Genomic DNA, 25311 nt, shown 5'->3' on the forward strand with positions numbered 1-25311 from the left:
GTCGGAGACGACTATCTTAGATGCGGATGCGTTTTTTGTTCATGTTGTTCATCTTTGATTTTAAACTCTTCTTTAAAAATTAAAAAAAAGTTTTAATAACTAAAATAGTATTTTATTACAGTAAAAGTAAAATAAAAGATGACGTATTGATATTTAAACAAGTTTTTTCTCAACCCTTAGATTATATCCAATGGTAGGTAACCACAACTTCCTTGGACTATAGGATCCATGAGAACAAGACTGAATTCTTGAAACTAGAAGCAGTACTTTTATTATATTGACACACCCACCCACCCAACCTCTAATACATTCCCTCTTAGAGCACTTTCACCCAAGAGCAAGTAAGGGCAGTTACTGTTCACTTGAATAGAATATGCCATAGCAATTTTGTGTGTTTTTCCACCCATTGCCATGACAATTCAAAAACAATTACTATTCATATGAGATTAATTTTATTTACATATATGAGATTAAGAAATAAAAATTTGGTAGGTATGTATAAAAATTTTTAGTAATATTTCAGATTTTTTTTAAAATTTTGTTTTCTTTGCTGACGTCAGCGCCTATCTTGCCTTGGGCCTTGCCCTGCCCGTGCTGGAGCTGATTTTGGGAGACCAGGTGGGCTGGGCTGTCCGCTGGAACTGCTCTTACGCCTATCCATTTATCACCCGCCCTATCACCCATCCCACCTCTTCGAATCTGTTCGTCCAAAAAAATCCTCGCCGAACCCAAGATCTTCCCTACCCTTATGTCAAGAGACCAAGAGACCAAGAATCAAACGTGAGCTCATCAGCTATAGCACTCTCCCTCATGTGCCCTCGATTGCTCGTCTGCTGTCGGCGGTCAGGTACTGTGGTGTAGCAGCGACGTCGTCTATCAGGTACTGTTCTCTCCTCTGGAACTGAGTCGTTAAATCTTTCGTTCCAGATCGATACCGTACCGCGATTGGGTACGCTCGATCCAGATCGAAATTCGTAGGGGTGTGAGCGAATTAGGCAACTATGATCAGACAAACTTAACCCTTGTTTTAAGATTTAAAAACCAAAGAAAGATATGTATTAAAGCGGTCTATCAAGATTTAAGATAAAAAAAGACCACCTTAGTTTCACTGTACATATATTGTTCTGTTTGTTCTTCAATGGGATAAAGTTGTCTGTTTCCTTTGATTTATAATTTACGTGTTCTTGTGTGCTCGCTTTGTTCTGTTATTGTTAATGTTAATGTAAATGTAAATTCAAGCTTTGGTAACTTTAGTTGCTTTAATTTGAGAATACATTGGAAGGAATTAGAATTCATGTTGGATTATGCAAGTAGAGTGTTTTTAGGGTTTTCTGTTTGTGTTTTCTTGTCCATACTTGGAATGCGAACTGATTTTTGTGTTTATGAGTGGCATAGGAAGAAAGAAATGGAAGAGGGCAAGCATAAATCCAGGAAGGAGGGGGAATCCAAGAGGAGTCATCGAGATCGGCAACGTGAAAAACAGAGGAATGGAGAGAGACACAGGGATAAAGATAAAGATAAGAGAGATCGTGATAGTCGGCGCTCTGAGAGAGAAAAGAGTTCTGATTCTGAGGATAGGTATGATAGAGAGAAGCATCGAGACAGGGACACTGATAGGACACGAAGCCGGGATGATGAAAGAGAGAGAACGAGAGACAGGAAGAGAGAAAAAGATAAAGAGAAGGAGAAGGAGAGAGAGAGGGCTAGAGAGAAGGAAAAGGAGAGGGAGAGGGAAAGAGAAAGAGAAAGAGAAAGAGAAAAAGAAAGAGATAGAGAGAAAGAAAGAGAAAAAGAAAAAGAAAAGGAACGAGAAAGAGAGAGGGAGAGAAGGGAACGAGAAAGAGAGGGAGAAGATAGAGAGAGGGAAAAGAGGGAGCGAGAGAGGGAGAGGGAAAAGGACAGAGATCGAGAGAGGAGGATACGGGAGAGGGAGAGGCGTAGGGACATTGATACTGATGATACTGATGATGATGTTAGGGAGCGTGGTAGGAAGCGGCATAGGAAAGATGAAAATGAGTACAAGGAGAAAGAGAGGGAAAGGAGTAGCAGCAGGTCAAACAGACATAGGGATGATGGAGATGGGAGCCCGAGAAAGAAGAGTGATGAAGATGATTCAGTTAAGAAAGAGAAGCAGCCAACTCGTGAGGAGGAGTTAGAGGATGAACAGCGGAAATTGGATGAGGAAATGGAAAAGCGGAGAAGGAGAGTTCAGGAGTGGCAAGAGTTAAAAAGGAAGAAGGAAGAATCTGAGAGAGAGAAACGTGGGGAAGGGGATGTTGATGAACCTAAGTCCGGCAAGGCCTGGACTCTTGAAGGAGAATCTGATGATGAAGAAGTACCCTCATTAGGGAAATCAGAGAGGGATATGGATGTTGATGGAGAAGACAATCTTACTGACAGAGAAGCTGGCGGAGATGCTATGGTGGTAGATTCTGAGAATGAAACAGATGCACTTACTTTGCAGAATGGGGCTGATGATGCTGTTGGTGATGAAGAAGTTGATCCATTAGATGCTTTTATGAATTCTATGGTGTTGCCTGAAGTTGAGAAGCTGAACAATGCTGTGGAACCATCAATTGTTGATGAGAAGAACAAGGATAAAAAGGATGATCTAAGTAATGGTGAACAGCCAAGGAGAGGTTCAAATAAATCTATGGGCAGAATAATTCCTGGGGAGGATTCTGACTCGGATTATGGGGACCTTGAGAATGATGATGACCCCTTAGAAGATGAAGGTGATGATGAGTTCATAAAAAGGGTGAAAAAGACAAAAGCTGAGAAGCTCTCTGTAGTTGATCACTCTAAGATAGATTATGATCCATTCCGCAAAAATTTCTATATTGAGGTGAAGGAGATCTCTAGAATGACTCCAGAACAGGTGGGTGCATATCGGAAAGAATTGGAATTGAAAATACATGGTAAGGATGTGCCAAAGCCGATCAAGACATGGCACCAAACTGGGCTTACAAGTAAAATCTTGGAAACAATAAAGAAGCTAAACTATGAAAAGCCAATGCCAATTCAGGCTCAGGCAGTGCCTGTAATTATGAGTGGTCGAGATTGTATTGGCATCGCAAAAACTGGGTCAGGCAAAACTGTTGCATTCGTGCTGCCAATGCTGAGGCATATCAAGGACCAGCCACCTGTGGTAGCAGGAGATGGACCTATTGGGCTTATAATGGCACCAACTAGGGAGCTTGTTCAGCAGATTCACAGTGATATTAAAAAGTTTACCAAGGTACTGGGTCTCAGGTGTGTGCCTGTGTATGGAGGTTCTGGTGTTGCCCAACAAATTAGTGAATTGAAGAGGGGAGCTGAAATTGTTGTCTGTACACCCGGTAGGATGATTGACATACTTTGTACAAGTGGAGGGAGAATAACAAATCTGCGTAGAGTAACGTATTTGGTAGTGGATGAAGCTGATCGAATGTTTGACATGGGTTTTGAACCTCAAATCACTCGAATTGTTCAAAATATTCGGCCAGATCGTCAAACTGTATTGTTTTCTGCCACCTTCCCTCGCCAGGTTGAAGTCTTGGCACGCAAAGTCTTGAACAAACCTGTGGAAATACAAGTTGGTGGTAGGAGTGTTGTGAATAAGGACATAGCACAATTGGTTGAAGTGAGGCTGGAAAATGAAAGGTTCTTGAGATTGTTAGAGTTACTTGGGGAGTGGTATGAGAAAGGAAAAATTTTGATATTTGTCGAGTCACAGAATAAATGTGATGCTTTATTTAGGGATCTGCTTAGGCATGGATATCCTTGTCTCTCACTTCACGGGGGCAAAGATCAAACAGATCGTGAGTCCACCATAACTGATTTTAAAAGCAATGTTTGTAATTTGTTGATTGCAACTAGTGTTGCTGCGAGAGGGTTAGATGTCAAGGAGCTTGAACTGGTGATCAACTTTGATAGTCCAAATCACTATGAAGACTATGTTCACCGTGTTGGCCGTACTGGGCGAGCTGGTCGGAAAGGCTGTGCTATAACGTTTGTCTCTGAGGAAGATGCTAGATATGCTCCAGATCTTGTCAAAGCATTGGAACTCTCTGAGCAAGTTGTTCCAGATGACCTGAAATCTCTTGCGGATAGTTTCACTGCAAAAGTAAATCAGGGACTCGAGCAAGCCCATGGAACTGGTTACGGAGGAAGTGGTTTTAAATTTAATGAAGAGGAAGATGAAGTGAGGAGAGCAGCAAAGAAAGCACAAGCCAAAGAATATGGTTTTGAGGATGACAAGTCAGATTCAGAAGATGAAGATGAAGGTATCCGAAAGGCAGGGGGTGACATTTCACAGCAGGCTGCCCTTGCTCAGATAGCAGCCATTGCTGCCGCCTCTAAAGGCAGTACAGCTTCAATTCAGACCCCTGTGCCTGCTGCCCAACTGCTTCCCAACAGTGGACTGCCTGTTTCTCTTCCAGGTGTCCTTGGTCTAACATTACCAGGAACAGCAGCAGCTGTGGCTGGGACTGGTTTGCCTGTTGTTGGCAATGATGGGGCAGCTCGGGCTGCAGCAATTGCAGCTGCGATGAACTTGCAGCATAATCTGGCAAAGATCCAAGCTGATGCAATGCCTGAACACTATGAAGCAGAGTTGGAGATAAATGATTTTCCACAGAATGCTCGATGGAAGGTTACCCACAAGGAAACTTTGGGACCTATATCAGAGTGGACTGGAGCTGCCATTACTACGAGGGGTCAGTATTTCCCACCAGGGAAGGTTGCAGGACCAGGAGATCGCAAACTCTACTTGTTTATTGAGGGCCCTACTGAACAGTCTGTCAAGAGAGCCAAAGCAGAATTAAAACGTGTTTTGGAAGATATCTCAAATCAGGCATTATCACTTCCTGGTGGAGCACAGCAAGGCAGATATCAAGTTCTATAAGTGTGAGATCTTAACTCCAACTTACTTTAGGCATACTGTTATCGGCTTATGCTGAACTTAATTTGCTTCTCAGTTCCTGGTCAATTGTTTCTCAGTCCCCTAATGAATTCCATATTGAATGGTTCTGGTTAACTGATTTGATGAGGACATCTTTGTCAAACCCATTAGGGTTTACAAACGAAAGAGATGGAAGAGGGAACTATTAATTAGTTTCCTAATTTATTTGTTAGTTCCTAGGTTCTCTAAGTTTTCCAGATTTCATTAGGATTTTTAGTTTTTCCAAATTTCAGTAGGATTTCTAAGTTTCCTATTTTATTTGGATTAGGATTTCTTTCCTAGAATAAGTTTAATTTTTCTTTTCACTCTAGGGTTAGATTATTATAAATACCCAGTCTATGTAATTCATTATAGAGTTGAGATTTGAGATATTAAGAAAAGTTTACTTTCCAGAGATTGGAGACTCCTTGGTGTGAAGCCAAGGCATCTTTTACCACCTATTTTCTGTTTTTCCATTGTTTTCGCTTCCGCTAAATTACCCAAATACTCAACTCACCCATATCCTACATCATGATTTCCTTGCACTTTACTGCTGGATAAAATATTCAACTTGTAAGAGAACCAAATTTGTTAATGTCTGAGTGAAATCTCATTAATCTTTTCCTGAATCCAGGTTAAGCTTGATTTACAATTGTCATTTAGGAAGTCATTTTATATTGACAATGAGGAATCAGATACAGATTGGATTTTGTTGTGTGAACTGTTACAAATTTGTCTTGCTTTGCGCAATTTTCTGGCCCCTTTTGATTTTCTTTTCTTTTTTTTTGTTTATCGTTTCCATGGTGCGAGGGATGTTATATGCATATGCTCGCATGTTCAATATTGTCTCTGCCCATTACAAAGCTGTCCAAGAGATGCGACCGTGGTGCGACACTTTCTCCTCATGTTACTGTTCTTCATTTTGAACGGATGTGCTTAGAATCTTCTGGTCCATTTTCTGTTTTGTTTGTGTTCCATGAGTGGTGAGATTTGTGATTACTATTTATGTATTTGATTGCTCTAGTTTCCTTTTTGGTGATTGTTTCCAGGTATTGTCTTGAAATTTCTGGAGCCAATGCAGCTACATATACATACTTCCTTAAGGTAGAGCACTGGATTACATCTGAAGAGAGGCTTTTAGTAGGAGGTCCATTATTTCTTGTTCTGCATCCTTTCTGTACTGTTAAAAGGTGAACTTTACTTCCGTTCAATCAGATGGTCTCAAAATGGATTTGCTTTTGGGGCATTGTTTGCTATAACGGGTGACTGAGCTCCTCGCAGAGATCACCAGTCCTGTGCCTTCTGCTTTGTTGCCATATGGGGTTGCTACACCTTTGTTGTGGAGGCTGCTTTTGACTTTGTTCTTTACCTTTTTTATTTCTGTGTTCATTGTAGTTGATGGGAATGCTTTAATGATCCAAAGTTGAGGCTGTGCTTTTGCATTCTATTAAAAATATTGGTTTTGTTTGTTTTTAGTAGTTTAATTGGCCGCCTTTCTATTGGAGATCTTAATTTAGGAAGTAGATGAGCAACAGTGAAGCTTTGCTGATGCGTTGTTTGTTTGTTTCAGCTTGAGCTATCAAAGAAGAAAAGTTAAAAGGAAATGACCACCTCATCCATCAAATACTTGACATGAATGCTTTCAATTGAGTCCACCACTGGTGAGCAGATATCGGTGTGGAGAGTGGTCCCCACCCTATCAGCTGCTGGGTTTGATGATGACGGGACAGGTGCTTAGGTTTAGGAAAGGCCTAGAAGAAATTGGCGCTCGCTTGCTTCATACGGTAGCAGAAACAGTAGGGTGATTTTACATGGTTTTTTCTTTTCGTATCCCGAGTGGTTGGTTTTAGCAATTGTGATTACTATGCGTACTAATGTCTGAAATGGTTAGATACTACCGGAATTGTATGTGGCCTCACTCGGCTCGTAACCCAGAGCTTGTTGTCTGATAATCTGTCTTAAATTAAATTATTCTGTTGTTATTCTTGTCATGTGTTGTTTCACCTTCCTCTTAGTCTCACCTGTCCTTTTCTTTTCTCACAGACGGCCATATGAAATTTATGCCCTACTCTGTCAACCATTACTTTCTCTAGCTCGAGCTCTAATGAATTTTAAGGCCATTCACCACCCAAAGGAAAAGATGTATATGGTTGCGTAATGGGGATTTCTCTTCATCTTCTCTCATTGTTTTTGGCCGACTGAGAAAAGGAAGGGGGAAAATTCGAACCTAAGACCACTTGGGAGCGCATAAAAAATTTAGGCGAATCCAACTAAGGTCTCATTGGTTCCTCTTCCCTCTAATAGTTAGAAGTTTGCATCATGTACTGCAAGTCTACAACGGTCTTCGAAAAATACTCACTCCCTTCCTCTCAAATTTGATCCAAACTTTGCTGGTTTTTGTTAGTGTTTGAAGAATCATTGGTTTCTCTCGTACCGAATCTTTGTTTCTGAGTTGTTGGATCTGGATTGCTTAGCTGATATAAAAATAGCTAATGGGACAAATGAATGGTAAAAAAAATGCGGACGGCGGATGACTGAGCGAGGAATGGGTGGAGCCTGGAGGTGCAAGAGGACGTTTTGTGATTTTCTTCGTCTTCCTTTTTTGTCTTGTAGTTCTCTCCTTTCTCGCTCATGAAACGGACAAATTAGACTAGAAAGCGAATATAGTGCGTCTCTTCTTTTAATCACTTTACTGTTTGGCGGGGCCATGAAATATTGTTTTTCGGTCCTTTTAATTTCATTTCTTAAACACAATTGTTATTACACCGGATTGCTAATTGCACCCAATCTTAAAAGTTGACAAGTCAGAGTTTCCTTTTTCTTCTATAATTTTATCTTTTAAGTGCTTCTTACTCTATTAAACTACATTATTAAATAGTAATTTTTTCCAATGAATATTTAAACAGAATTGTATTTTTTGATACGAGAGAGGTAAATATGTTTAGAATTATATATATATATATATTTTTTATGTGCTTCTTGTTGTTGAATCATATATTTTTTATGTGCTTCTTGTTGTTGAATCATATATTTTAGTCATTTTTTGGGTTGAGCGTGATTCTCTCCATATTAATTCAATATGTTGTTATGTTTGGTCATTAAAGAAGATGTACCCATATTTGATACATAGTTGCTTTGTATTTTTATTTGTTCATGAATAATAACTATCGCTTATTCTAAAAAAACAAACTATGATAATCTATTTATGTCACTCCAAGGAATATGTCCAATCCTATGTGACACTTTTGTTGGGAAAGATAGAGAAAAATAAAAGAGCCAATAAACTTGGCAATTCTAAGATCTGACTTTTTTCGATCTTGTGTAAATAAAATGAGCAAAAATAACAATTAATATTTTCCACTGTGAAAATAATGGAAATAAAAATAATAACCTCACCAAACTTCGGTGGCTAAACTCTCTCTTATTTTTTCTCTCAAGAGGATTTTCCAGTATGCAGATGAAGTCATCAATGGCAACCGGAAAACGACAGGAACCCAGAATGTTCCATGCAGATGAAGTAGCTGTCGTTATCTGAGCCATCGACCAACACAAGAGACAACACGGGCCGATACAAATCAAATGCATACTCGTATTTCTTAAATTCATCAACAGGAGGACTTGCTCGGGTTCCATGCGCCGTATAGTATATATAAATATGTGGTTGGCTTCTTGTTGGTAACTTGAGTTTTTCTGCAACCATATTCAAGCATTTATTACCAGAGTCTATGAGGAGGAGGAATTCTGAATTTTTATGTCCTTCATTTGATTTATTTCTTGAAGAAAAAAATATTTGGGAAATTTCAAATAGCAAATAGCTAGGTAGGTACTCTGCTCTTCTCTTCTCTGCTGCGTCTACAGATTCATAGGTATATATCATCATATGTTCTTCAATTCCTCTCTCAAAAATGGCATTTTAATTAGGATTGTCTTTTTGTTTTTCTTATTTTATGTTTGCAGAGGAGAGGAGTTAAATAAAGCTCATTTCCAGCTCCAGAGCAGTGTGGTGAAGGGAGGGAAAATAATAACAAGTATAATTCAGGTTCAGCAAGGATGGAGGTTTTGCAGCTCTTCATCACCGCCTCAATTCCGGTGCTGAAAGTGCTCTTGATCACTGCGCTTGGCTCATATCTTGCGCTTGATAGCGTCAACATTCTCGGGGAAGACACTAGGAAGCACTTAAACACTGTAACTTCTTATTTCATTCATGCAATTTTCATTTAGTATCTTCGTCCACATAGATTCTGTGGCTACCTTAGATTGTGTTGGATGCTAAAATCATAGAATTTTTGTGTATGGTTTCACTCTTTCTACATACCCAAGTGTGTTTTTTTATCAACAGGTTGTATTTTACGTATTGAGTCCCGCCCTGGTGAGCAGCAACCTTGCGCGGACAATAACATATGAAAGCATGGTTAAGCTGTGAGTTAAAATTAATTTCAATATGGTTAATGCACCAGTTTGTTTCATGTAGGCAGATTTATTGCTCAAGCTTTATTGGTTAAAACTTTAAAACAAGTTTGATATGATTGAATGTGTATATATTTGTATGTGTAGGTGGTTCATGCCGGTGAATATCCTCATCACATTTATTGTTGGTTCGATACTAGGATGGATACTCCTCCTGCTAACAAGACCTCCTGCACATCTGCGAGGCCTCGTCTTGGGTTGCTGTGCTGCAGGTAAACACATATTTAAGCATATATATGTTTAATTGAACAATTTGTTCCCCTAAATTGCCTTCTAATTTTTATTTATTCTTTCTAAATCACTGATAAAATACACCTTGTTTCTCCTGAGTTGATTTAAACAGGAAATTTGGGGAACTTGCTCCTCATTATAGTCCCAGCTGTTTGTAAAGAAAAAGGGAGCCCATTTGGAGCTCCTGATGTCTGTCGTACTTATGGATTGGCTTATGCTTCACTTTCAATGGCGGTACATTGCTTCTTCTTCTGCTAATATTTTTGGTCTCGAACTTCCTTTATCTAGTTTTGTATTACTCAAAGTAAGGAATTATGGGGAACATGCTCAAGTTAAGTTTTGATAGTTTACCACCATTCTTTCAGACTATGTTCTCTCACATGTGATTGCAAATTACTGGTTGTCGAAGTCGAGATCAATCTTCGATACCATGATAAGTTTAGCCAGATCTTAAATGGCTGAATTTAAGAGATTACTTCAAGCATGAGCTTTCTGTATATCAGATGACAGGCACAATCCAATTCTGGACAAGCATGCATATATGTTTTGTGAACACTCTCTTTTTTAGTGCATTCTCTTGAAATATTTTCTTTTTATTTAGTACAATCAGCCTTGTTCATACAATTGGTTTTGCTCTTCAGATAGGAGCCATTTATTTGTGGTCCTATGTGTATAATATTGTGCGGATATCTGCAAAGAGAGGCACCCAAGATTCAACCCAGTCTCCGGTGAGATCCTCCACACCGAACGAAATAAGTTGCACTGAGCCTCTGCTTTCTTCAAAGGAATCTGAGGTAGTGGAGGACAATGCCAATCATTATGCACTGCCCTGCACTATATCTGAGGAAAACGCTAAGGTTGCTAACTCCATGAATTTACCCTGTTTTTCCAACTATTTAAGATATTCTTTATAAAGAGAATGTTTCTTGTTTGAATGTATGATCCGCAGTATGCCAATATAACATCGCCCTTTTCTGTTTTTTTTTTTTCCCTTTTTCAATTTCTGATCAATGCCGTTTGTCATGGCAGATGACAACTTCAGGGAAAATAAAGCAACGTATAATGATGGTGTTTGGAAAGCTCAATCTGAAAACAATATTTGCCCCTTCTACGACTGGAGCAGTATGTCCTTCCAGCACTTAATGCACATACATCTTGATGCACATTTAGTTCTGTTTTATTAACACATTGACCAAACCCAGCTTCTTTTTTTCTTGTATAGATTGTTGGTTTTTCAATTGGACTCATCCCTCAGATTCGAAAAGCACTGATAGGAGATGGTGCTCCTCTACGGGTGGTTCAAGACACTGCTTCTTTGTTGGGGTATAAAACTTATGCCCACACTGTAACCAACGCTAGTGATTTATCCGTGTTCTTCGCACTTATTAGTCTTTTAACTTCTTCTTTATGATCGCAGAGATGGAGCTATCCCAACTCTCACTTTGATAATAGGAGGAAACCTACTTAAAGGTAATATAACTCCTAAAAGCTCCACCTTTTTCCATTTTCATATTTATTTTTCAGTTTTTACTGACTTTCACTTTGTTCTCTCAGGTTTGAGAGGGCCAGGGATGCAGAAATCTCTGGTTGTTGGCATCATCATTGTTCGTTATGTTGCCCTGCCTCTTATAGGAATATTGGTAATTAAAGGTGCACTCAAACTTGGGTTGGTGCACTCTGATCCATTGTATCTGTTTGTTCTTTTGCTTCAGTTTTCACTCCCACCAGCGATGAACATAGGTATGCTACGCTCTTCTGATGTTATTTTTCCTTCCAATTTTTGCAATGCAAATTACAATTTGCCCCACTGGTTATTTCTCATAATCAACAGACATTCTTTTTCCTAACAAATTGATTGTGTTGTTTCCCTTTACAATATGCTTTATCTTCCTTATGTATGGCAGGAACAATAACTCAATTGTTCGGAGCAGGAGAAAAGGAATGTTCAGTTATCATGCTGTGGACTTATGCTTTCGCTTCAGTATCACTTACTTTTTGGTCCGCCTTTTTCATGTGGCTTGTGGCCCGAGTGTGAAACAGCTACAAAGCATCCTCCATTGAAGCAAAATTTTACATCCATCTTCTAACAGAATTGTAGGCAATTTGTGAAAAAGGAAAACAACTTATTTGCAAATTGTAAACAAAGGCAACCTTGTGCAGACAATAACATATAAAAGTGTTGTGCGAAAACACTCCAAGATTTTATTGTTGATGGACTACAAAGCTATCACACACAAGCCATGCAAAGATTAAGCACACACAAACCGAAAAGACACAAAGAACACAAGAATTTATAGAGGTTCGGCGTTCTGCCTACGTCCTCTTGGTAATCCCCGAGAAAATCACTAGTATGGAAGAACTCATTTGGTTACAATGAAGAACCCCCTATGCTCTCTCACAAACCCTAGCTCTCTTTTCTCTCACCCTTGGCTCAAACCCAATTTTATGCTTTAGTTTTCTCACGTTATCAAAACCTAGCACTAAGGTGCCTATTTGTATGTCATAGGGCTTTAGTACAATTATACAAGGAATAGAAAACTTAAAGGATCCCAAAACTAGGAGAAAATATATCCACATTTGCCAAGGATAAGCACTGGATTCGCGTGTCCCGCTTGAGCGCCAATTGATCCGGTTGAGCACCTGCATTTGCTCAAGTTTGAGTTCTGCCGCTTGAGCGCATGCGCTTAAAAGAAAAACTTTTGCCGCTTGAGCGCCTGCAATTTCTAGTCGAGCGCTGGAGCCTAGTTAACACGGCTGCAACTAGTTTGACTGCTCGTTTCCTTCAATCCATTCACATCTTTAAGGTGAGCCAACATAAACAATCTCTATCTTGGCGAGCCTTAAACACCTTGTGAAAATCATCGATCCCTAAAACTTCTTCAAACCTCTTGGAAACAGTTCTAGTAATCCCCAAAAGCTCAACCTCAATCTTTAGCATGCAATAAGATTGAGCAAGCTCAAACAATGTCTAAGCTGTGACTGGCTTGGTCAAGCAAATTGAAGCATTCTAATCCGTATGAACCTTCTCTATTGCAATGTCCCCATCGTTCACCCAATCCTTTATCCGGTGGTACTGTACATCAATATTCTTAGACCTTTCGTGAAATACGTGGTTCTTGACTAAGCATATAGCACTTTGACTGTCACTTTGAATCACAACCAAGTCTAGAGCTATCCCGAACTCTTTCGCCAATCTTGTTAGCAATAACGCTTTTTTAGAAGCCTTCGTTAACGCCATATACTCTGCTTCGGTAGTAGACAAGACAAGAACCAATTTTGCACCGCTTGCCAATTAATCGGTCATCCACAACAAGTGAAAACATAATCCATGATGGATCTCCTCTTGTCTAAGTCTCCCGCATAATTCGAATCTACATAACCCGACACACATGCCTTTCTTTGTTGTCTTTCAAACAAAATTTCGAGCTTCTTGATGCCTTTCAAATACTAGAAAATCCATTTCACCGCATTCCAATGTTGTTTGTCTGGATTTTCCATGTATCTTGAAACCACACTCATAGCTTGAGCCAAGTTGGGGGTATGTGCAAACCATTGCGTACATGAGACACCCTACCACGCTTGCATACGGAAACTTACTCATCTCATCCTTCTCTTTATTACTATAAGGACTCTCTTGGCACATAGTCTAAAGTGCTTCGCCAAAGGAGTAGACATGGGCTTACAATTCAACATGTTGAATCTCTCAAGTACCTTAGATATGTACTTGCCTTGTGACAGCCATAATTTGCCCACATCTCAGTTTCTCCTTATCTCCATTCCTAGGATCTTTTGTACGGGACTAAGATCCTTCATGTCAAACTCCTTCTCAAGTAGAATCTTCAACTCTCAAACCTTTAACATATCTTGACACGCAATTAGCATATCATCCATATAAAGTAGCAACATGATGATCTTCCCATCCTTGAACACATGAGAGTACACACAACAATCCGATTCGCATGTTCTATACCCAATCCGCAGCATATAGGTGTCAAAATGCTTGTACCACTGTCTTGGAGATTGCTTGAGCCCATACAAAGACCTCTTCAACCTACAATCCAGATTTCCAATTATCTAGCTTTTCAGGATCAACATCTCCTTTATATATAGGGATGTCAACCTTAAAATCAATCTTTAAGGAATCAATAGAATTTTTATTGTCACCTGATTCAGCTTTCTTTTTCATTGGCTCAGCTTGTGTGTCGTCATCATCTTCGCTATCCTCAATAACCTTTTTCTTGAGCTTTTGATTAGGCTCAGATGAAGTTGACGGACGTGAAGGTTTTCCAGTCTTCAAACTCTCCACGAATTTAAGGATTGATGCAGACAAGTTTTCAACTTGTTGCTCAAGTTTAGTGATGCGATCGCCATCACTAGATGTATCCTATTTGTTTTCTCTAGTCATAATGTCTCTCTTGGACCTTGGCTTTCGGTGTACAAGCAATGGACCTAAAAGTTCTTCTCCGGAAGCTTTGCGTTGGTTGCTAGTGGAGACCATAAACCACTGTCATCCTCTTGGATCTGGTGCTCTGATACCACTTGATCCAAAACTTCTAGTCAATAGAACTACGAACTCCTAGTTTATAGGAATAAAGGAACTAGATGAATTTTAAGACAATTAGAGAAACAAAAGGAAGAAGCTAAGGAACTGCTTTGAGTTCTGCTTGTTTAATTCATTCAACTACAATAGTTTATATACAAGTCTGAATGCCTAGAATAGAAAGCTAAAAATAATAAATGAATTTAAACCACAATGTTAAATGGTTTAAATTCTTTAGGTAATTCAAACCATTAATTTTTAAATGGTTGAGAACCATTTCTTTTTAAACCATTCGAGTCTAATGGTTGATAAGTTATTTCATTTAAATAATATTTCTTGGTTAATTATCTTGAAAAGATCCACCTAGATCAATAAAAGAGCCAATAAATTTGGTAGTCCCAAGATCTGACTTTTTCCAGCCTTGTATAAATAAAATGGGCAAAAATAACAACCAATATTTTTCACTATGAAAATAATGGGAATACAATAATAATCTCACCAAACACCGGTGGCTAAACTCTCTCTTGGTTTTTCTCTCAAGAGGATTTTCTCTTTCACACAAATGACGTTTTCTTATCTCTCAAAACTCTTTAAGCTTTTTGGTTTTCTAAGGGATACATTGAACTGAAAGAAGGCAACTGCTTTTATAGCCAACATTCCTAACTAATCGGTGGCCATGCATGAATGAGAGTTTTTCTCATTTTTTCTTCCATTCGTTTTCTTCGAATCCTCCCATCCTTTCTTTCATTTTATTTTACTATTTATTTTCTTTCTTTTTCTCTTCTCCACTAATGAGGGAAACCCATCAACTTTTAACCCGTAAAAAAAGTAAAGATTTGCTCCAACCGAATTGATATAGTCTATGTGGAACGGCGTGTGAAACGTCTAATGTAAAAATTGACGTCAAGTGTTAGAGACGTCTTTTGATTATTTTATTATTTCTTTGCCCATCTAGTTTTTGCTTTATCCCATTATTTAATACTTATCTTTATTTTCTCCTTCTTGTTATTATCTATATATATAAAGCAAAAGGCGGCGAATGGTGAAACATTCAAAATACCATAAAATGTCCTTAATTAATGCAAACATTAAGAATTGAAATCATTAATTAAATGAGGATAATATGGTAAATTCTCACCTTTCATATTTAAGAAAATTAAAATTAAAAGAAAATTCAGATAATGGATTCTATTTTTATGGAATATAACTACCCATTATCTTTTTTTAATTCTAAAATAAATTTAAATTTTTTAAAAAAAATCCTCTCACAGGCGTTGAAGTGGAGAGGCTTTCTTTATATGCTGTGTCATTATCTGCTTTCATTATTATGTTTCTATTTCATTTTTTTTTCCTTTTTTCTCTTGTCACTTGACACTACAATATCATTGAATTTTTTTACCATTGAAAATTTATGTTGATCTTTTTCAACTTTTTTCCTCCTATTGTACCGTTACATTTTTATTTTATTTTATAAACACACAACCTTTTTCTTTTTCAATTAAAAATTATCATCAACCAACATGGAGATGGATATTTCTTTTGTTAAATTATATTTATGTTACATTTTATAATTAATTTATAAGTATTTTAACTTGATTGATCAATTATTCTTAATAGTAAACTATAAAAATACATTCATTTAAGTCAACACTAATGTAGTAAAATAATATTTTAATTTGACATATCGAGTGGAGTGTAAAATTGTGCAGGATGTCAAATTGCCACATTAGCCATCAACTTTAAATTTAATATTTAGTTTTTGACATCTTCCTTGGAGATGCTCTAAGCTTTCAGATTTTTTATATACCATAAGAGCAATTCCAACGATCAGCTGAGCCCAAGGCTAGGGGGAGGAAAAAAAAAAAACCCCAGTTCCAGCGAGGAGCCCAAGCCCGGGCTCAAGGTGGGACCCAGCAACCTGGACTGGCCCGAGGGCAAGGTTGGCCTTAGCTCCAGCCCTCGTTTTGGTGCTAACGTCAGCGCTACAGTACCGCTACAGTGCCGCTAAAGTCCGCGTGTCGCGCTCTGGGCTCTCCGATCATATTTTTTTCTCCAATCCAACGGCAACCAATTTTTGTGCAATTAAAAAATGAAAAAAAATCAAATTTTTTTATAAAAAAAAATACCAAAAAATAACTGCTTTTTTTTTTCCTATAAATACCAAAATTTTATTCGATTGAGATATGAATTTTATAATACATATTGACACGTACGAACCCAAAAATCTTATCCGAAAATATTATCCAAATGAATTGTTTAGGTAAACAAATTTGTGAAAAAAAACCAAAAAAATGAATAGTAATTGCCCTTTGCCATGGCAACAGGTGGAAATACACAATACTATTTGCAAGGGCAACCACTATTCACATGAATAGTGGCTGCCCTAGCTCCCCTCTTGTCTTGATAAGGGGCAAATGAATGGAGTTGCTCTAATTAGAAAAAGAAATGGGGTATTTTCACATACACAGTATCATGGGGATTGAACTACAGACCACTAAGTGATTGTTGTAATAATGAAGTCATTGGATGCGCAAGGAAACCATGGGTCCCCTCAAGATGAATAATATGTGGAGGCGCTCACTGTTGCTCAACAACGGATTGACTAATTACATTGCTGATTTGGCCAGACATAAATTACATGGTTGAGAAACAAGGGATCTCATTTGACATAAATTAACGGGTGTTCTTGAATTACTTATAATTGAAAATTACATAAATAAAATTGATCAAATTGAAATTATAGAGACCGAAGTTATAAAACAGATAAACTACTCGAACGAAAATTAACTTTTGGCCAAATAATAAATTTATATCATTTTTATCATATCGAATGAGAATGTGTGGTTGCACCGAACTCTCTCTCGTAATAAGGACGAGGAACATGGATAAAAAAGAGTAGCGATGGCGAGAGGGGTCCCGCAATACCAAGATGTTCAATGGAGATGAAGTCATCAATGGCAACCGGAAAACGACGGGAACCCAGATATAATTAGTTGTCGTTATCAGAGCCATTGACCAAAACAATCGACAACACGGGCCGACGCAAATTCCTGAATGGGAATGCTTTAATGATCTAAAGTTGAGGCTGTGCTTTTGCTTTCTATTAAAAATATTGGTTTTGTTTGTTTTTAGTAGTTTAATTGGCCGCCTTTCTATTGGAGATCTTAATTTAGGAAGTAGATGAGCAACAGTGAAGCTTTGCTGATGTGTTGTTTGTTTGTTTCAGCTTGAGCTATCAAAGAAGAAAGGTTAAAGGAAATGACCACCTCATCCATCAAATACTTGACATGAATGCTTTCAATTGAGTCCACCACTGGTAAGGAGATATCGGTGTGGAGAGTGGTCCCCACCCTATCAGCTGCTGGGTTTGATGATGACGGGACAGGTGCTTAGGTTTAGAAAAGGCCTAGAAGAAATTGGCGCTCCTTGCTTCATACGGTAGCAGAAACAGTAGGGTGATTTTACATGGTTTTTTCTTTTCGTATCTCGAGTGGTTGGTTTTAGCAATTGTGATTACCATGCGTACTAATGTCTGAAATGGTTAAATACTACCGGAATTGTATGTGGCCTCACTCGGCTCGTAACCCAGAGCTTTTTGTCTGATAATCTGTCTTAAATGAAATTATTCTGTTGTTATTTTTGTCGTGTGTTGTTTCACCTTCCTCTTAGTCTTACCTGTCCTTTTCTGTTCTCACAGACGGCCATAAGAAATTTATGCCCTACTCTGTCCACCTTTACTTTCTCTAGCTCGAGCTCTAATGAATTTCAAGGCCATTCACCACCCAAAGGAAAAGATGTATATGGTTGCGTTATGGGGATTTCTCTTCATCTTCTCTCTTATTGTTATTGGCCGAACTGAGAAAGGAAAGGGGGAAAATTCGCGCACACATAGTATACCATGGGACTCGAACCAAAGACCGTTTGGAAGCGCATAAAAAACTTAGGCCAATTCAACTAACCTCTCATTGGTTCCTCTTCTCTCTATTACTTAGAAGTTTGCATCATGTACTGCAAGTCTATAACGGTCTTCGATAAATACTCACTCCCTTCCTCTCAAATTTGATCCAAACTTTGCTGGTTTTTGTTAGTTTGTTTGAAGAATCATTGGTTTCTCTCGTACCGAATCTTTGTTTCTGAGTAGTTGGATCTGGATTGCTTAGCTGATATTAAAAATAGCTAATGGGACAAAATAAATGGTAAAAAAAATGCGGACGGCGGATCACTGCTAGCTAGCTATCTGAATACTGATTGGGTGGTGCCATTGTTATTATTTTCATGTGGCTGATGGATGATAGAAAATGAGCGAGGAATGGGTGGAGCCTGGAGGTGCAACTTGCAAGTGGACGTTTTCTGCTTTTCTTCCTCTTCCTTTTTTGTCTTGTAGTTCTCTCTTTTCTGGCACAGGAAACGGACAAATTAGACTAGAAAGCGAATATAGTGCGTCTCTTCTTTCAGCTCATGAGATATTGTTTTTCGGTCCTTTTAATTTCATTTCTTAAACTCAATTGTTATTACACCGGATTGCTAATGCACCCAATCTTAAAAGTTGACAAGTCAGAGTTTCCTTTTTCTTCTATAATTTTATCTTTTAAGTGCTTCTTACTCAATTAAACTACATTATTAAGTAGTAATTTTTTCCAATGAATATTTAAACAGAATTGTATTTTTTGATACAAGAGAGGTAATATACGATAATATGTTTAGAATTATATCTTTTTTATGTGCTTCTTGTTGCTGAATCATAGATTTTAGATATTTTTTAGGTTGAGCGTGATTCTCTCCACATCAATTCAACATGTTATTGTGTTTGGTCACTAGAGAAGATGTATTCATATTTGGTACATAGTTACTTTGTACTTTTGTTTGTTCATGAATAATAACTATCGCTTATTCTAAAAATAAATAAAAAATTAAAAAAAACTATGATAATCTATTTATGTCACTCCAAGAAAGATGTCAAATCATATGTAGCACTTTTGTTAGTAAAGATGGCGAAAATAAAAGAGCCAATAAATTTGGCAGTCTCAAGATCTGACTTTTCCACCTTTGTGTAAATAATGGGCAAAAATAACACTCAATATTTTTCACTACGAAAATAATGGGAATGCAATAATAAGCTAACTAAACACCGGTGGCTAAACTCTCTCTTGGTTTTTCTCTCAAGAGGATTTTCTCTCTCACACAAATGAGGTTTTCTTATCTCTCAAAACTCTCTAAGCTTTTTGGTTTTCTAAGGGATACATTCAAACTGAAAGAAGGCAAATTGTTTTATAGTCAACATTCCTAATTAATTGGTGGCCATGCATGAAGGAGAGTTTTTCTGCTTTTCTCTTCCATTTGCTTTCTTCAAACTCCCCCATCCTTTCTTTCATTTTATTTTACTATTTATTTTCCTTCTTTTTCTCGCCTCCACTAATGAGTGAAACCCATCAACTTTTAACCCGTAAAAAAAGTAAAGATTTGCTCCAACCGAATTGTTATAGTCTACGTGGAACGGCGTGTGAAACATCTAATGTCAAAATTGACGTAAAGTGTTAGAGATGTCTTTTGATTATTTTATTATTTTTTTGCCCATCTAGTTTTTGCTTTAGTCTTTTATTTAATACTTATCTTTATTTTTTATCCTTCTTGTTATTATCTATATATATAAAGCAAAAGGCAGAAAATGATGAAACATTCAAAATACCAGAAAATGTCATTGGTTAATGAAAACATTAAGAATTGAGATTATTAATTAAATGAGGATAATATGGTAAATTCTCACTTTTCATATTTAAAAAAATTAAAATTAAAAGAAAAATAAGATAATGCATCCTATTTTTATGAAACACAACAACCCATTATCTTTTTTAATTTCTAAAATAAATTTTAATTTTTTTTTAAAAAGCCTCTCAAGCATTTATAACCATAATTTACATGACCCAAAAATCATAACACAAAAAGTCATTTTTGGTCCTTGTAATTTAACAGTTTCACTATTTTGGTCATCGTAGTTTCAATTTAATTAATTTTATTCGTGTAGTTTTCAGGTCCGAACAATTCAAGGATACCTGTGGATTTCTGTCAAATTCCTCTAACTTTTGTTACTTTTAAAAAGTATACTCCTCACGTGGAGGGGTATTTCGTTCCAGTCGTGCCATATCAAATTAGCTCTCGTCCTATTCCACAACAGACCCGAATTGGGGATTTGGGGATTGGGGTTCTTAAAATATTCTGATTTATGGGTTTGAATTTGGTTCAATTGACATAAGGTTCAGATTAAGGGCAAGTAGAGGGTGAGAAATTCTTCATTCGAAGGTGGACGAAGTGGTTGTATGGTGGTACCATTGATTTGTATTAGATAGTGAGAGATGGATGGTGGTCTCATGCTTCTTCTCTCTCAACTCGTTCAATCTCTACTCCTCACTAAGAAAAGCTTTGAGAGTTATAAAATCCAGGTTTTACGCGGAGGGGATAGGGCTCAAGGTTGATGTGAAGAAGTTTCTCTTTGATATGAGGATGCATGCTGAAGTGAACAATGAAGTCGTTGGATGCGCAAGCAAATCATGGGTCCCCTCAAGATGAATAGTATGTGGCGGCGCTCACTGTTGCTCAACAGCGGATTGACTAATTACTTTGCTGATTAAATTTAGCCAGACATAAATTACATTATTGAGAAACAAGGGACCTCATTTGACATAAACTAACGGGTCTACTTAAATTGCTAATAATTGAAAATTACATGAATAAAATTGACCCAATTGAAACTATATAGAATAAAGTTACGAAACCGACAAACTACCCGAATGAGAATGTGAATAACTTTTGGCCAAATCATAAATATATATAATTTTTATCACATTGAATGGGCCGAAGTCTCCCTCGCAAGGACGAGGAACGTAAATAAAAAAGAGTAGCGATGGCGAGAGGGGTCCCGCAATACCAAAATGTTCCATTCAGATGAGGACATCAATGGCAACCGGAAAACGACAGGAACCCTGAATCAATTAGCTGTCGTTATCTGAGCCATCGACCAACACAAGAGATAAGACGGGTCGATACAAATCAAATGCATACTCCTATTTCTTAAATTCATCAATAGGAGGACTTGCTCGTGTTCCATGCGCGGTATAATATATATAAATATGTGGTTGGCTTCTTGTTGGTAACTTGAGTTTTTCTGCAAGCATTTATTACCAGAGTCTATGAGGAGGAGGAATTCTGAATTTTTATGTCCTTCATTTGATTTATTTCTTGAAGAAAAAAATATTTGGGAAATTTCAAATAGCAAATAGCTAGGTAGGTACTCTGCTCTTCTCTTCTCTGCTGCGTCTACAGATTCATAGGTATATATCATCATATGTTCTTCAATTCCTCTCTCAAAAATGGCATTTTAATTAGGATTGTCTTTTTGTTTTTCTTATTTTATGTTTGCAGAGGAGAGGAGGTAAATAAAGCTCATTTCCAGCTCCAGAGCAGAGTGGTGAAGGGAGGGATAATAATAACAAGTATAATTCAGGTTCAGCAAGGATGGAGGTTTTGCAGCTCTTCATCACCGCCTCAATTCCGGTGTTGAAAGTGCTCTTGATCACTGCGCTTGGCTCATATCTTGCGCTTGATAGCGTCAACATTCTCGGGGAAGACTCTCGGAAGCACTTAAACACTGTAAATTCTTATTTCATTCATGCAATTTTCATTTAGCAGCTTTGTCCAAATAGATTCTGTGGCTACCTTAGATTGTGTTGGATGCTAAAATCATAGAATTTTTTTGCATGGTTTCACTGTTTCTACATACGTAAGTGTGTTTTTTTTTATCAACAGGTTGTATTTTACGTATTGAATCCTGCCCTGGTGAGCAGCAACCTTGCGCGGACAATAACATATGAAAGCATGGTTAAGCTGTGAGTTAAAATTAATTTCAATATGGTTAATGCACCAGTTTGTTTCATGTAGGCAGATTTATTGGTTAAAACTTTAAAACAAGTTTGATATGATTGAATGTGTATATATTTGTATGTGTAGGTGGTTCATGCCGGTGAATATCCTCATCACATTTATTGTTGGTTCGATACTAGGATGGATACTCCTCCTGCTAACAAGACCTCCTGCACATCTGCGAGGCCTCGTCTTGGGTTGCTGTGCTGCAGGTAAACACATATTTAAGCATATATATGTTTAATTGAACATTTTGTTCCCCTAAATTGCCTTCTAATTTTTATTTATTCTTTCTAAATCACTGATAAAATACACCTTGTTTCTCCTGAGTTGATTTAAACAGGAAATTTGGGGAACTTGCTCCTCATTATAGTCCCAGCTGTTTGTAAAGAAAAAGGGAGCCCATTTGGAGCTCCTGATGTCTGTCGTACTTATGGATTGGCTTATGCTTCACTTTCAATGGCGGTACATTTCTTCTTCTTCTGCTAATATTTTTGGTCTCGAACTTCCTTTATCTAGTTTTGGATTACTCAAAGTAAGGAATTATGGGGAACATGCTCAAGATAAGTTTCGATAGTTTACCACCATTCTTTTAGACTATGTTCTCTCACATGTGATTGCAAATTACTGGTTGTTGAAGTCGAGATCAATCTGCGATACCATGATAAGTTTAGCCAGATCTTAAATGGCTGAATTTAAGAGATTACTTCAAGCACGAGCTTTCTGTGTATAATATGACAGGCACAATCCAATTCTGGACAAGCATGCATATATGTTTTGTGAACACTGTCTCTTTTTTAGTGCATTCTCTTGAAATATTTTCTTTTTATTTAGTACAATCAGCCTTGTTCATACAATTGGTTTTGCTCTTCAGATAGGAGCCATTTATTTGTGGTCCTATGTGTATAATATTGTGCGGATATCTGCAAAGAGAGGCACCCAAGATTCAACCCAGTCTCCGGTGAGATCCTCCACACCGAACGAAATAAGTTGCACTGAGCCTCTGCTTTCTTCAAAGGAATCTGAGGTAGTGGAGGACAATGCCAATCATTATGCACTGCCCTGCACTATATCTGAGGAAAACGCTAAGGTTGCTAACTCCATGAATTTACCCTGTTTTTCCAACTATTTAAGATATTCTTTATAAAGAGAATGTTTCTTGTTTGAATGTATGATCCGCAGTATGCCAATATAACATCGCCCTTTTCTGTTTTTTTTTTTTTTTTTCCTTTTTCAATTTCTTATCAATGTCGTTTGTCATGGCAGATGACAACTTCAGGGAAAATAAAGCAACGTATAATGATGGTGTTTGGAAAGCTCAATCTGAAAACAATATTTGCCCCTTCTACGACTGGAGCAGTATGTCCTTCCAGCACTTAATGCACATACATCTTGATGCACATTTAGTTCTGTTTTATTAACACATTGACCAAACCCAGCTTCTTTTTTTCTTGTATAGATTGTTGGTTTTTCAATTGGACTCATCCCTCAGATTCGAAAAGCACTGATAGGAGATGGTGCTCCTCTACGGGTGGTTCAAGACACTGCTTCTTTGTTGGGGTATAAAACTTATGCCCACACTGTAACCAACGCTAGTGATTTATCCGTGTTCTTCGCACTTATTAGTCTTTTAACTTCTTCTTTATGATCGCAGAGATGGAGCTATCCCAACTCTCACTTTGATAATAGGAGGAAACCTACTTAAAGGTAATATAACTCCTAAAAGCTCCACCTTTTTCCCTTTTCATATTTATTTTTCAGTTTTTACTTCACTTTGTTCTCTGAGGTTTGAGAGGGCCAGGGATGCAGAAATCTCTGGTTGTTGGCATCATCATTGTTCGTTATGTTGCCCTGCCTCTTATAGGAATATTGGTAATTAAAGGTGCACTCAAACTTGGGTTGGTGCACTCTGATCCATTGTATCTGTTTGTTCTTTTGCTTCAGTTTTCACTCCCACCAGCGATGAACATAGGTATGCTACGCTCTTCTGATATTATTTTTCCTTCCAATTTTTGCAATGCAAATTACAATTTGCCCCACTGGTTATTTCTCATAATCAACAGACATTCTTTTTCCTAACAAATTGATTGTGTTGTTTCCCTTTACAATATGTTTTTATCTTCCTTATGTATGGCAGGAACAATGACTCAATTGTTCGGAGCAGGAGAAAAGGAATGTTCAGTTATCATGCTGTGGACTTATGCTTTCGCTTCAGTATCACTTACTTTTTGGTCCGCCTTTTTCATGTGGCTTGTGGCCCGAGTGTGAAACAGCTACAAAGCATCGTCCATTGAAGCAAAATTCTGCATCCATCTTCTAATAGAATTGTAGGCAATTTGTGAAAAAGGAAAAACAAACTTATTTGCAAATTGTAAACAAAGGCAAAGGTTGACGTGAGTCTCCTAATTAATCAAGGAGATTTATTTCCTTAATTAATTAAGAGATTTACTTTCTTATTCTATATAGTTGACAAATCATTATATAATTAAGAGATTCTATGCTAATTGATTACTATATCTATTTCCTTGTAAAGCACTCATGTAAACTCCTATATATAACTCCTTATAGAGAAGAATAAAACATAACTCAAAGTATTCAAACCATATTCATATTTTAGCATGGTATCAGAGCAATCGATCCTAAGTTGTCTCTAAACCCTTATCTCAAATTTCTCATATTCAAATCCAAATCCCCCCAAATCTAAAGTCCTCAAATCCTCTTATCAAAATCCCTAAACACGTCCCCTCAAATCTTATACACATACCTCTCAAATCCAATTCCTACATCAAATTCATACATCAACTTCCTCAAATCAAATTCCTCCGAACACAATTCCTCACATTCTCATATCACATCTTACTTCCACTGCGATGTCAGGAACCCCTACGATTCTCCCCTTTATTGCAGACTCACAGAAGCATGCGGTCAATCCTACTAACCCGGCTACCCGGACTCATGCTTCTATCGCCACCACCAAAGGTTCTACTTTTCATACGTCCTCTCAAAAATCCACATGGATTATCGACTTGGGTGCTACGGATCACATGACATTTGATCTTGGCCAAACTTATTAATCGCAAATCATCTACTCCGTCGGTAGTGTCTAATGCTAATGGTACCCCCTCCCCTGTGATTGGGGAGGGCTCTCTATATCTCTCTCTCTCTCTCTCACTACTTCCCTACATCTGAATTTTGTATTACTTGTTCCATCTTTGGACCATAACTTGTTATATGTTGC

At 37.7% G+C, this 25311-nt stretch overlaps 3 protein-coding genes across 15 annotated transcripts; all 3 read left to right on the top strand.

Annotated features, from left to right (window-relative positions):
• On the top strand, positions 676 to 17805 carry LOC18775827 (DEAD-box ATP-dependent RNA helicase 42). Of its 11 annotated transcripts, none has more exons than XR_002271640.1 (4): positions 676 to 880; positions 1396 to 5807; positions 5971 to 6111; positions 17386 to 17805. XR_002271640.1 is itself a non-coding variant. In XM_020563692.1 (3 exons), the coding sequence occupies exon 2, from the start codon at positions 1406 to 1408 to the stop codon at positions 4883 to 4885; it is 3480 nt and encodes a 1159-aa protein (XP_020419281.1). In that variant the 5' UTR covers positions 676 to 880; positions 1396 to 1405; the 3' UTR covers positions 4886 to 4887; positions 5971 to 6416. The 11 variants fall into 11 exon arrangements, 1 of the variants encoding a protein (XP_020419281.1); XR_002271642.1 differs by having other exon boundaries at positions 5971 to 6025; XR_002271645.1 differs by having other exon boundaries at positions 1396 to 4887; positions 5971 to 6025.
• Positions 8286 to 11826, top strand: LOC18777904 (protein PIN-LIKES 3). Of its 2 annotated transcripts, none has more exons than XM_020563694.1 (11): positions 8286 to 8787; positions 8879 to 9106; positions 9261 to 9340; positions 9476 to 9600; positions 9732 to 9853; positions 10261 to 10476; positions 10649 to 10741; positions 10842 to 10942; positions 11037 to 11089; positions 11174 to 11359; positions 11524 to 11826. In XM_020563694.1, the coding sequence occupies exons 2-11, from the start codon at positions 8972 to 8974 to the stop codon at positions 11652 to 11654; spliced, it is 1242 nt and encodes a 413-aa protein (XP_020419283.1). In that variant the 5' UTR covers positions 8286 to 8787; positions 8879 to 8971; the 3' UTR covers positions 11655 to 11826. The 2 variants fall into 2 exon arrangements, with proteins under 2 accessions (XP_020419283.1, XP_020419282.1); XM_020563693.1 differs by having other exon boundaries at positions 8286 to 8740.
• Positions 21264 to 24591, top strand: LOC18778075 (protein PIN-LIKES 3). Of its 2 annotated transcripts, none has more exons than XM_007209126.2 (11): positions 21264 to 21484; positions 21576 to 21803; positions 21960 to 22039; positions 22161 to 22285; positions 22417 to 22538; positions 22948 to 23163; positions 23340 to 23432; positions 23533 to 23633; positions 23728 to 23780; positions 23860 to 24045; positions 24211 to 24591. In XM_007209126.2, exons 2-11 carry the CDS (start codon positions 21669 to 21671, stop codon positions 24339 to 24341), a joined length of 1242 nt encoding a protein of 413 aa, XP_007209188.1. In that variant the 5' UTR covers positions 21264 to 21484; positions 21576 to 21668; the 3' UTR covers positions 24342 to 24591. The 2 variants fall into 2 exon arrangements, with proteins under 2 accessions (XP_007209188.1, XP_020419284.1); XM_020563695.1 differs by having other exon boundaries at positions 21264 to 21437.

This window comes from Prunus persica, chromosome G5 (assembly GCF_000346465.2).
Source record: "Prunus persica cultivar Lovell chromosome G5, Prunus_persica_NCBIv2, whole genome shotgun sequence".
Classification (NCBI taxonomy): Eukaryota; Viridiplantae; Streptophyta; class Magnoliopsida; order Rosales; family Rosaceae; genus Prunus; species Prunus persica.